At 45.3% G+C, this 13,764-nt stretch overlaps 1 protein-coding gene across 1 annotated transcript in view; it reads right to left on the reverse strand.

The window, feature by feature from the left end:
• Positions 1-13,764, reverse strand: part of Etnk1 (ethanolamine kinase 1) — a 57,345-nt gene that overhangs the window by 7,270 nt on the left and 36,311 nt on the right. Inside the window, exon 6 of the mRNA XM_075982325.1 lies at positions 13,283-13,443. Coding sequence (XP_075838440.1) covers positions 13,283-13,443 — 161 coding nt within the window. The remainder of the gene's footprint in view (positions 1-13,282; positions 13,444-13,764) is intronic.

A 13,764-nucleotide genomic window follows, 5' to 3' on the forward strand; every position in this document is an offset into this window, starting at 1 on the left:
CGCCGGACAATCTGAGTTTACTATCCAGGAACCATATGGCAGGAGAGAAATATGGCGTGCCCATACAAAGTAAATAAATACATGAGCTCACGTTAGGAAAATTCCTAACACCAAGTACACTGTGCACACGCATGTAATACTTCAGGTACACTGTACAAACACATGTAAATGCTCCAGGTATACTGTATACATACACATCTAAATGGTCCAGGTACACTGTATACACGCACAAAAATGCTCCAAGTATACTGTACACACACATGTAATGCTCCAGGTATACTATATACACGCACACATGTATGCTCCTAGCATACTGTATATATGCATATATACTCCAAGAACACTGTGTACAGGCATGTGGGCTCCAAGAACACTGTATACATGCATGAAAATACTCCAAGTACACTGTATACACACATGTAATGGCCTTATGTAACCTTGTATAATATTTTTTTAACTGGGCCTGGGAAAATGGTTCAATGTTAAGAACTTTATTGTTCTTGTAGAGGACCAGTTTGGTTGCAGCAGCCACATGGTAGCTCATAACCTGTAACTCCCAGTTCCCGGGGCTCTGACGCCCTCTTCTGGTCCCCAAGGGTATTGTAGAACACATGGTATGCATGCACATATGCAGGCAAAATACTCATACACATAAACAAATCTAAACTAAAAAAAAATAAAGTTCAAATTTAAATTAAAATTTAAGAGGCTGATACAGGAGAATTACTATAAATTCCAAGTAAACTTGGCCAAATTCCAGGACAGCCTCAGTCAGAGTTAAGACCCTGTCCATCCCCAGGACCCCAAAATCAAAAGAATGTAGTCCTACTAACCCCCATGTGAAGAATTCTAAGAATTTCTAACAGTTTATGATATTCTACATGTGGATTACTAACTTCAAGTACAGTCCTTCACAACACACAGAAGAGGGCGGTTTCTGACCTGCCTCTCAAGGTCAGTCAGATCCCTTGTGTTTGGCCGAGCACACAGTGAGTGCCTGAGCTCTCTGCCCCCAGGGGTGACGGAATGACGCACCACCAAACTAACCTTCCTTAAGTCATTTCTGTCAGGTGTTCTGTGGCAGCAATGAGAAAGATAAACCACCACGAGCCTTAGGCTGTGAGAGGTCATGGGACTCTACAGCCTCACAATGACCCTGGACCTCACACGGCACTAAGGCACAGGTCTCAGCATCAAGCCAGTTTCCCCAAAGATGCCACTGGCAAAAAGGGACATCGGGAATCTAATGAGAAGTTACGGCTTTCCACTAATTCCCACGTATGCTTTAATCCTAACTGAACTACTAGATTAATCACGTTAAAACTCACCCACCATGTTGATCCGTAGCTCAACTATATGGCATATTCCCTGTGCGATCTCATTTCCCCCACTTGCTAAGTGTTGTAATCCCAAATGGGGGTTTCTATTGTGATTTATGAAATAAGCCTCAAATAACATTATTTTCACCATGGAGATCCTAATGACAAGACACAGGGATCCTGAGAGACAGGGCTGAGGATAGATGAGACTGAAACTATCAATCATGATACCAGGAACCCTCCCCATGATTCTTGCTCTATAGCAATGATGAAAAGGGCAGCTGGAGAAAGACCTTAAACTTTAAGTGCGGAGGTTACTTATCCACTCAAACATGTAAAATGCAATAAACACTTCAAGTGTCAGCAAGAGGAAATAAGAGTTACTAAAAGCAAAGCAGTAATTCCAGCACCTAGAAGGCAGACGCATGTGGATCAATATGAGTTTAAGACCAGCCTGGTCTAAAACCACAACAACAAAACAAAAAGAAAAAACAAAAAATAAAAACAAGCAAATAAAGACAAAAAGAAAGGAAGCTAGCAAGCACAAGTCTCAAAGGGAAGGTCTGTGCACACGTCTGCACAGGTCCTACCCGTCTTTCTATTCTGCAGAGAGCACAAAAGGAAAGAAAACATTTAAATAACAGGGGCCAGCAGAATTTTGGTTAAAAAGATAAAGAGGGATTTAGACAAAAACTAACTAGTATTATTCATGAACAACCAGAAATTGGCATTAGATCTCACAATATATGAACTTACTATATATATATATATATATATATATATATATATATATATATATATATATATATACACACACACACACACACACACACACACACACACACACACACACTTCCTTTTAGAAAACCACACACAAGTTGAGAGAAACTGCTAAATGAGTAATATTATTAGAATAATTAGGCAATGAGATGGCTCAGTAAACAAAGGTGTTTGCCATCAAGTCGGAAGACTTGAGTTCAATGCCTGCTGCCACGTGGCGGTGAGAACTCATACCTGCAAATTGTCCTCTGCTCCCCACACATGTATCATGTGTGGCAGGTATGTGGGCGCACACACACACACACACACACACACAACAAAATTTAACAAAATATTTTCAAAAATAATTTTGAAATTTGATGTCTCTATTATTTGTCCCTTATCTTTTTTCTATCAGAACATAATAAATGATGTGAGAACAATGTGCACATGGAGACAATAACATGTATATTATCTGTGAATACAGGTGTGTGGGCACATACACACCTGTGTATGTACATATGTGCAGAGGTTATTGCCTATAGTGTCTTCCTACCATCTCTCTCCACCTTATACACTGCCTAGAGTGTCTTCCTACCATCTCTCTCCACCTTATACACTGCCTAGAGTGTCTTCCTACCATCTCTCTCCACCTTATACACTGCCTAGAGTGTCTTCCTACCATCTCTCTCCACCTTATACACTGCCTAGAGTGTCTTCCTACCATCTCTCTCCACCTTATACACTGCCTAGAGTGTCTTCCTATCATCTCTCCACCTTATACACTGCCTAGAGTGTCTTCCTACCATCTCTCTCCACCTTATACACTGCCTAGACTGTCTTCCTATCATCTCTCCACCTTATACACTGCCTAGAGTGTCTTCCTATCATCTCTCCACCTTATACACTGCCTAGAGTGTCTTCCTATCATCTCTCCACCTTATACACTGCCTAGAGTGTCTTCCTATCATCTCTCCACCTTATACACTGCCTAGACTGTCTTCCTATCATCTCTCCACCTTATACACTGCCTAGAGTGTCTTCCTATCATCTCTCCACCTTATACACTGCCTAGAGTGTCTTCCTATCATCTCTCCACCTTATACACTGCCTAGAGTGTCTTCCTACCATCTCTCTCCACCTTATACACTGCCTAGAGTGTCTTCCTATCATCTCTCTCCACCTTATACACTGCCTAGACTGTCTTCCTATCATCTCTCTCCACCTTATACACTGCCTAGAGTGTCTTCCTACCATCTCTCTCCACCTTATACACTGCCTAGAGTGTCTTCCTACCATCTCTCTCCACCTTATACACTGCCTAGAGTGTCTTCCTATCATCTCTCTCCACCTTATACACTGCCTAGAGTGTCTTCCTATCATCTCTCTCCACCTTATACACTGCCTAGAGTGTCTTCCTACCATCTCTCTCCACCTTATACACTGCCTAGACTGTCTTCCTACCATCTCTCTCCACCTTATACACTGCCTAGACTGTCTTCCTACCATCTCTCTCCACCTTATACACTGCCTAGAGTGTCTTCCTACCATCTCTCTCCACCTTATACACTGCCTAGAGTGTCTTCCTACCATCTCTCTCCACCTTATACACTGCCTAGAGTGTCTTCCTATCATCTCTCTCCACCTTATACACTGCCTAGAGTGTCTTCCTACCATCTCTCTCCACCTTATACACTGCCTAGAGTGTCTTCCTATCATCTCTCTCCACCTTATACACTGCCTAGAGTGTCTTCCTATCATCTCTCTCCACCTTATACACTGCCTAGAGTGTCTTCCTACCATCTCTCTCCACCTTATACACTGCCTAGAGTGTCTTCCTACCATCTCTCTCCACCTTATACACTGCCTAGAGTGTCTTCCTACCATCTCTCTCCACCTTATACACTGCCTAGAGTGTCTTCCTATCATCTCTCTCCACCTTATACACTGCCTAGAGTGTCTTCCTATCATCTCTCTCCACCTTATACACTGCCTAGACTGTCTTCCTACCATCTCTCTCCACCTTATACACTGCCTAGAGTGTCTTCCTATCATCTCTCCACCTTATACACTGCCTAGAGTGTCTTCCTACCATCTCTCTCCACCTTATACACTGCCTAGAGTGTCTTCCTACCATCTCTCTCCACCTTATACACTGCCTAGAGTGTCTTCCTACCATCTCTCTCCACCTTATACACTGCCTAGAGTGTCTTCCTACCATCTCTCTCCACCTTATACACTGCCTAGAGTGTCTTCCTATCATCTCTCTCCACCTTATACACTGCCTAGACTGTCTTCCTACCATCTCTCTCCACCTTATACACTGCCTAGAGTGTCTTCCTATCATCTCTCCACCTCATACACTGCCTAGAGTGTCTTCCTATCATCTCTCCACCTTATACACTGCCTAGAGTGTCTTCCTACCATCTCTCTCCACCTTATACACTGCCTAGAGTGTCTTCCTATCATCTCTCTCCACCTTATACACTGCCTAGAGTGTCTTCCTATCATCTCTCTCCACCTTATACACTGCCTAGACTGTCTTCCTACCATCTCTCTCCACCTTATACACTGCCTAGAGTGTCTTCCTACCATCTCTCCACCTTATACACTGCCTAGAGTGTCTTCCTACCATCTCTCTCCACCTTATACACTGCCTAGAGTGTCTTCCTACCATCTCTCCACCTTATACACTGCCTAGAGTGTCTTCCTACCATCTCTCCACCTTATACACTGCCTAGAGTGTCTTCCTATCATCTCTCTCCACCTTATACACTGCCTAGAGTGTCTTCCTACCATCTCTCTCCACCTTATACACTGCCTAGAGTGTCTTCCTATCATCTCTCTCCACCTTATACACTGCCTAGAGTGTCTTCCTATCATCTCTCCACCTTATACACTGCCTAGAGTGTCTTCCTACCATCTCTCTCCACCTTATACACTGCCTAGAGTGTCTTCCTACCATCTCTCTCCACCTTATACACTGCCTAGAGTGTCTTCCTATCATCTCTCTCCACCTTATACACTGCCTAGAGTGTCTTCCTATCATCTCTCCACCTTATACACTGCCTAGACTGTCTTCCTACCATCTCTCTGCACCTTATACACTGCCTAGAGTGTCTTCCTACCATCTCTCTCCACCTTATACACTGCCTAGAGTGTCTTCCTATCATCTCTCTCCACCTTATACACTGCCTAGAGTGTCTTCCTACCATCTCTCTCCACCTTATACACTGCCTAGAGTGTCTTCCTACCATCTCTCTCCACCTTATACACTGCCTAGAGTGTCTTCCTATCATCTCTCTCCACCTTATACACTGCCTAGAGTGTCTTCCTATCATCTCTCTCCACCTTATACACTGCCTAGACTGTCTTCCTACCATCTCTCTCCACCTTATACACTGCCTAGAGTGTCTTCCTATCATCTCTCCACCTTATACACTGCCTAGAGTGTCTTCCTACCATCTCTCTCCACCTTATACACTGCCTAGAGTGTCTTCCTACCATCTCTCTCCACCTTATACACTGCCTAGAGTGTCTTCCTACCATCTCTCTCCACCTTATACACTGCCTAGAGTGTCTTCCTACCATCTCTCTCCACCTTATACACTGCCTAGAGTGTCTTCCTACCATCTCTCTCCACCTTATACACTGCCTAGAGTGTCTTCCTACCATCTCTCTCCACCTTATACACTGCCTAGAGTGTCTTCCTATCATCTCTCCACCTTATACACTGCCTAGAGTGTCTTCCTACCATCTCTCTCCACCTTATACACTGCCTAGACTGTCTTCCTACCATCTCTCTCCACCTTATACACTGCCTAGAGTGTCTTCCTATCATCTCTCCACCTTATACACTGCCTAGAGTGTCTTCCTACCATCTCTCTCCACCTTATACACTGCCTAGAGTGTCTTCCTACCATCTCTCTCCACCTTATACACTGCCTAGAGTGTCTTCCTACAATCTCTCTCCACCTTATACACTGCCTAGAGTGTCTTCCTACCATCTCTCTCCACCTTATACACTGCCTAGAGTGTCTTCCTACCATCTCTCTCCACCTTATACACTGCCTAGAGTGTCTTCCTACCATCTCTCTCCACCTTATACACTGCCTAGAGTGTCTTCCTACCATCTCTCTCCACCTTATACACTGCCTAGAGTGTCTTCCTACCATCTCTCTCCACCTTATACACTGCCTAGAGTGTCTTCCTACCATCTCTCTCCACCTTATACACTGCCTAGAGTATCTTCCTACCATCTCTCTCCACCTTATACACTGCCTAGAGTGTCTTCCTATCATCTCTCTCCACCTTATACACTGCCTAGACTGTCTTCCTACCATCTCTCTCCACCTTATACACTGCCTAGAGTGTCTTCCTATCATCTCTCCACCTTATACACTGCCTAGAGTGTCTTCCTACCATCTCTCTCCACCTTATACACTGCCTAGACTGTCTTCCTACCATCTCTCTCCACCTTATACACTGCCTAGAGTGTCTTCCTATCATCTCTCCACCTTATACACTGCCTAGAGTGTCTTCCTACCATCTCTCTCCACCTTATACACTGCCTAGAGTGTCTTCCTACCATCTCTCTCCACCTTATACACTGCCTAGAGTGTCTTCCTACAATCTCTCTCCACCTTATACACTGCCTAGAGTGTCTTCCTACCATCTCTCTCCACCTTATACACTGCCTAGAGTGTCTTCCTACCATCTCTCTCCACCTTATACACTGCCTAGAGTGTCTTCCTACCATCTCTCTCCACCTTATACACTGCCTAGAGTGTCTTCCTATCATCTCTCTCCACCTTATACACTGCCTAGAGTGTCTTCCTATCATCTCTCTCCACCTTATACACTGCCTAGACTGTCTTCCTACCATCTCTCTCCACCTTATACACTGCCTAGAGTGTCTTCCTATCATCTCTCCACCTTATACACTGCCTAGAGTGTCTTCCTATCATCTCTCCACCTTATACACTGCCTAGAGTGTCTTCCTACCATCTCTCTCCACCTTATACACTGCCTAGAGTGTCTTCCTATCATCTCTCTCCACCTTATACACTGCCTAGAATGTCTTCCTATCATCTCTCTCCACCTTATACACTGCCTAGACTGTCTTCCTACCATCTCTCTCCACCTTATACACTGCCTAGAGTGTCTTCCTACCATCTCTCCACCTTATACACTGCCTAGAGTGTCTTCCTACCATCTCTCTCCACCTTATACACTGCCTAGAGTGTCTTCCTACCATCTCTCCACCTTATACACTGCCTAGAGTGTCTTCCTACCATCTCTCCACCTTATACACTGCCTAGAGTGTCTTCCTATCATCTCTCTCCACCTTATACACTGCCTAGAGTGTCTTCCTACCATCTCTCTCCACCTTATACACTGCCTAGAGTGTCTTCCTATCATCTCTCTCCACCTTATACACTGCCTAGAGTGTCTTCCTACCATCTCTCTCCACCTTATACACTGCCTAGAGTGTCTTCCTACCATCTCTCTCCACCTTATACACTGCCTAGAGTGTCTTCCTACCATCTCTCTCCACCTTATACACTGCCTAGAGTGTCTTCCTACCATCTCTCTCCACCTTATACACTGCCTAGAGTGTCTTCCTACCATCTCTCTCCACCTTATACACTGCCTAGAGTGTCTTCCTATCATCTCTCTCCACCTTATACACTGCCTAGAGTGTCTTCCTACCATCTCTCTCCACCTTATACACTGCCTAGAGTGTCTTCCTACCATCTCTCTCCACCTTATACACTGCCTAGAGTGTCTTCCTACCATCTCTCTCCACCTTATACACTGCCTAGAGTGTCTTCCTACCATCTCTCTCCACCTTATACACTGCCTAGAGTGTCTTCCTATCATCTCTCCACCTTATACACTGCCTAGAGTGTCTTCCTACCATCTCTCTCCACCTTATACACTGCCTAGAGTGTCTTCCTACCATCTCTCTCCACCTTATACACTGCCTAGAGTGTCTTCCTATCATCTCTCTCCACCTTATACACTGCCTAGAGTGTCTTCCTATCATCTCTCTCCACCTTATACACTGCCTAGACTGTCTTCCTACCATCTCTCTCCACCTTATACACTGCCTAGAGTGTCTTCCTATCATCTCTCCACCTTATACACTGCCTAGAGTGTCTTCCTATCATCTCTCCACCTTATACACTGCCTAGAGTGTCTTCCTACCATCTCTCTCCACCTTATACACTGCCTAGAGTGTCTTCCTACCATCTCTCTCCACCTTATACACTGCCTAGAGTGTCTTCCTACCATCTCTCTCCACCTTATACACTGCCTAGAGTGTCTTCCTATCATCTCTCTCCACCTTATACACTGCCTAGACTGTCTTCCTATCATCTCTCTCCACCTTATACACTGCCTAGAGTGTCTTCCTACCATCTCTCTCCACCTTATACACTGCCTAGAGTGTCTTCCTATCATCTCTCTCCACCTTATACACTGCCTAGAGTGTCTTCCTATCCATCTCTCTCCACCTTATACACTGCCTAGAGTGTCTTCCTACCATCTCTCTCCACCTTATACACTGCCTAGAGTGTCTTCCTATCATCTCTCTCCACCTTATACACTGCCTAGAGTGTCTTCCTACCATCTCTCTCCACCTTATACACTGCCTAGAGTGTCTTCCTATCATCTCTCTCCACCTTATACACTGCCTAGAGTGTCTTCCTACCATCTCTCTCCACCTTATACACTGCCTAGACTGTCTTCCTACCATCTCTCTCCACCTTATACACTGCCTAGAGTGTCTTCCTACCATCTCTCTCCACCTTATACACTGCCTAGAGTGTCTTCCTACCATCTCTCTCCACCTTATACACTGCCTAGAGTGTCTTCCTACCATCTCTCTCCACCTTATACACTGCCTAGAGTGTCTTCCTATCATCTCTCCACCTTATACACTGCCTAGAGTGTCTTCCTACCATCTCTCTCCACCTTATACACTGCCTAGAGTGTCTTCCTACCATCTCTCTCCACCTTATACACTGCCTAGAGTGTCTTCCTACCATCTCTCTCCACCTTATACACTGCCTAGAGTGTCTTCCTACCATCTCTCTCCACCTTATACACTGCCTAGAGTGTCTTCCTATCATCTCTCTCCACCTTATACACTGCCTAGAGTGTCTTCCTACCATCTCTCTCCACCTTATACACTGCCTAGACTGTCTTCCTACCATCTCTCTCCACCTTATACACTGCCTAGAGTGTCTTCCTATCATCTCTCTCACCTTATACACTGCCTAGAGTGTCTTCCTACCATCTCTCTCCACCTTATACACTGCCTAGAGCTGTCTTCCTACCATCTCTCTCCACCTTATACACTGCCTAGAGTGTCTTCCTATCATCTCTCCACCTTATACACTGCCTAGAGTGTCTTCCTACCATCTCTCTCCACCTTATACACTGCCTAGAGTGTCTTCCTACCATCTCTCTCCACCTTATACACTGCCTAGAGTGTCTTCCTACCATCTCTCTCCACCTTATACACTGCCTAGAGTGTCTTCCTACCATCTCTCTCCACCTTATACACTGCCTAGAGTGTCTTCCTACCATCTCTCTCCACCTTATACACTGCCTAGAGCTGTCTTCCTACCATCTCTCTCCACCTTATACACTGCCTAGAGTGTCTTCCTATCATCTCTCTCACCTTATACACTGCCTAGAGTGTCTTCCTATCCATCTCTCTCCACCTTATACACTGCCTAGAGTGTCTTCCTACCATCTCTCTCCACCTTATACACTGCCTAGAGTGTCTTCCTATCATCTCTCCACCTTATACACTGCCTAGAGTGTCTTCCTATCATCTCTCTCCACCTTATACACTGCCTAGAGTGTCTTCCTACCATCTCTCTCCACCTTATACACTGCCTAGAGTGTCTTCCTATCATCTCTCTCCACCTTATACACTGCCTAGAGTGTCTTCCTATCCATCTCTCTCCACCTTATACACTGCCTAGACTGTCTTCCTACCATCTCTCTCCACCTTATACACTGCCTAGAGTGTCTTCCTACCATCTCTCCACCTTATACACTGCCTAGAGTGTCTTCCTACCATCTCTCTCCACCTTATACACTGCCTAGAGTGTCTTCCTACCATCTCTCTCCACCTTATACACTGCCTAGAGTGTCTTCCTACCATCTCTCTCCACCTTATACACTGCCTAGAGTGTCTTCCTATCATCTCTCTCCACCTTATACACTGCCTAGAGTGTCTTCCTACCATCTCTCTCCACCTTATACACTGCCTAGAGTGTCTTCCTACCATCTCTCTCCACCTTATACACTGCCTAGAGTGTCTTCCTACCATCTCTCTCCACCTTATACACTGCCTAGAGTGTCTTCCTACCATCTCTCTCCACCTTATACACTGCCTAGAGTGTCTTCCTACCATCTCTCTCCACCTTATACACTGCCTAGAGTGTCTTCCTACCATCTCTCTCCACCTTATACACTGCCTAGAGTGTCTTCCTACCATCTCTCTCCACCTTATACACTGCCTAGAGTGTCTTCCTATCATCTCTCTCCACCTTATACACTGCCTAGAGTGTCTTCCTACCATCTCTCTCCACCTTATACACTGCCTAGAGTGTCTTCCTACCATCTCTCTCCACCTTATACACTGCCTAGAGTGTCTTCCTACCATCTCTCTCCACCTTATACACTGCCTAGAGTGTCTTCCTACCATCTCTCTCCACCTTATACACTGCCTAGAGTGTCTTCCTATCATCTCTCCACCTTATACACTGCCTAGAGTGTCTTCCTACCATCTCTCTCCACCTTATACACTGCCTAGAGTGTCTTCCTACCATCTCTCTCCACCTTATACACTGCCTAGAGTGTCTTCCTATCATCTCTCTCCACCTTATACACTGCCTAGAGTGTCTTCCTATCATCTCTCTCCACCTTATACACTGCCTAGACTGTCTTCCTACCATCTCTCTCCACCTTATACACTGCCTAGAGTGTCTTCCTATCATCTCTCCACCTTATACACTGCCTAGACTGTCTTCCTATCATCTCTCTCCACCTTATACACTGCCTAGAGTGTCTTCCTACCATCTCTCTCCACCTTATACACTGCCTAGAGTGTCTTCCTACCATCTCTCTCCACCTTATACACTGCCTAGAGTGTCTTCCTACCATCTCTCTCCACCTTATACACTGCCTAGAGTGTCTTCCTATCATCTCTCTCCACCTTATACACTGCCTAGACTGTCTTCCTATCATCTCTCTCCACCTTATACACTGCCTAGAGTGTCTTCCTACCATCTCTCTCCACCTTATACACTGCCTAGAGTGTCTTCCTATCATCTCTCTCCACCTTATACACTGCCTAGAGTGTCTTCCTATCATCTCTCTCCACCTTATACACTGCCTAGACTGTCTTCCTACCATCTCTCTCCACCTTATACACTGCCTAGAGTGTCTTCCTATCATCTCTCTCCACCTTATACACTGCCTAGAGTGTCTTCCTACCATCTCTCTCCACCTTATACACTGCCTAGAGTGTCTTCCTATCATCTCTCTCCACCTTATACACTGCCTAGAGTGTCTTCCTACCATCTCTCTCCACGTTATACACTGCCTAGAGCTGTCTTCCTACCATCTCTCTCCACCTTATACACTGCCTAGAGTGTCTTCCTACCATCTCTCTCCACCTTATACACTGCCTAGAGTGTCTTCCTACCATCTCTCTCCACCTTATACACTGCCTAGAGTGTCTTCCTACCATCTCTCTCCACCTTATACACTGCCTAGAGTGTCTTCCTATCATCTCTCTCCACCTTATACACTGCCTAGAGTGTCTTCCTACCATCTCTCTCCACCTTATACACTGCCTAGAGTGTCTTCCTACCATCTCTCTCCACCTTATACACTGCCTAGAGTGTCTTCCTATCATCTCTCTCCACCTTATACACTGCCTAGAGTGTCTTCCTACCATCTCTCTCCACCTTATACACTGCCTAGAGTGTCTTCCTACCATCTCTCTCCACCTTATACACTGCCTAGACTGTCTTCCTACCATCTCTCTCCACCTTATACACTGCCTAGAGTGTCTTCCTATCATCTCTCTCCACCTTATACACTGCCTAGAGTGTCTTCCTATCATCTCTCTCCACCTTATACACTGCCTAGACTGTCTTCCTACCATCTCTCTCCACCTTATACACTGCCTAGAGTGTCTTCCTATCATCTCTCTCCACCTTATACACTGCCTAGAGTGTCTTCCTACCATCTCTCTCCACCTTATACACTGCCTAGAGTGTCTTCCTATCATCTCTCTCCACCTTATACACTGCCTAGAGTGTCTTCCTACCATTCTCTCCCACCTTATACACTGCCTAGACTGTCTTCCTACCATCTCTCTCCACCTTATACACTGCCTAGAGTGTCTTCCTACCATCTCTCTCCACCTTATACACTGCCTAGAGTGTCTTCCTACCATCTCTCTCCACCTTATACACTGCCTAGAGTGTCTTCCTACCATCTCTCTCCACCTTATACACTGCCTAGAGTGTCTTCCTATCATCTCTCTCCACCTTATACACTGCCTAGAGTGTCTTCCTACCATCTCTCTCCACCTTATACACTGCCTAGAGTGTCTTCCTATCATCTCTCTCCACCTTATACACTGCCTAGAGTGTCTTCCTATCATCTCTCTCCACCTTATACACTGCCTAGAGTGTCTTCCTACCATCTCTCTCCACCTTATACACTGCCTAGAGTGTCTTCCTACCATCTCTCTCCACCTTATACACTGCCTAGAGTGTCTTCCTACCATCTCTCTCCACCTTATACACTGCCTAGAATGTCTTCCTACCATCTCTCTCCACCTTATACACTGCCTAGAGTGTCTTCCTATCATCTCTCTCCACCTTATACACTGCCTAGAGTGTCTTCCTACCATCTCTCTCCACCTTATACACTGCCTAGAGTGTCTTCCTATCATCTCTCTCCACCTTATACACTGCCTAGAGTGTCTTCCTATCATCTCTCCACCTTATACACTGCCTAGAGTGTCTTCCTATCATCTCTCTCCACCTTATACACTGAGGGAGGATCTATCACTTGAACCCAGAGCTCACCAAGTGAGCTAGTCCAGCAAGTTAGATGGTTCCAGGAATCCCAAGAAAATTTTCATTGATTCTATTTAAACTTACCAAAGCAAACTGATTGACTTGAATGAAGAGTGTCTCTACTTCCTTTTCAGTGACTTCATTGCCAAAGCCTTTGTACTCCTTGTAGGCTTCGAGGTAAGCGCGCAGCCACTGGCCCTGGAGTTCTCTATCTGGATAGAGACTATAGTCTACGTCACTGACACCTGAGGAGAAACAGACTGTAAGAAACTCCCTTGAGCATGCCTAAGTACTCCCACCAACTTTTAACTGAAAAGTACAGAAACCTTCCACTTCTGCTAGCACAACCTTACTATTAAACAACGGGCCAGCCATTCAGAATCCCAGCTTACATCAGACACACAGCTGCTGATGCCCTTCCCAACTCTACATCTGCATGCAACCTGGGTGGTTTTAAGCACTACAGGGTGAAGAGAGGAGCAAGTCCTGCCTCTACACAATTTCTGATCACACTCAGGGTAAACATACTCTTTCTTGAAAACTTTATCCCTAGGTTAAACTGTTTA

Source organism: Microtus pennsylvanicus, chromosome 8, assembly GCF_037038515.1.
Source record: "Microtus pennsylvanicus isolate mMicPen1 chromosome 8, mMicPen1.hap1, whole genome shotgun sequence".
Taxonomy (NCBI): domain Eukaryota; kingdom Metazoa; phylum Chordata; class Mammalia; order Rodentia; family Cricetidae; genus Microtus; species Microtus pennsylvanicus.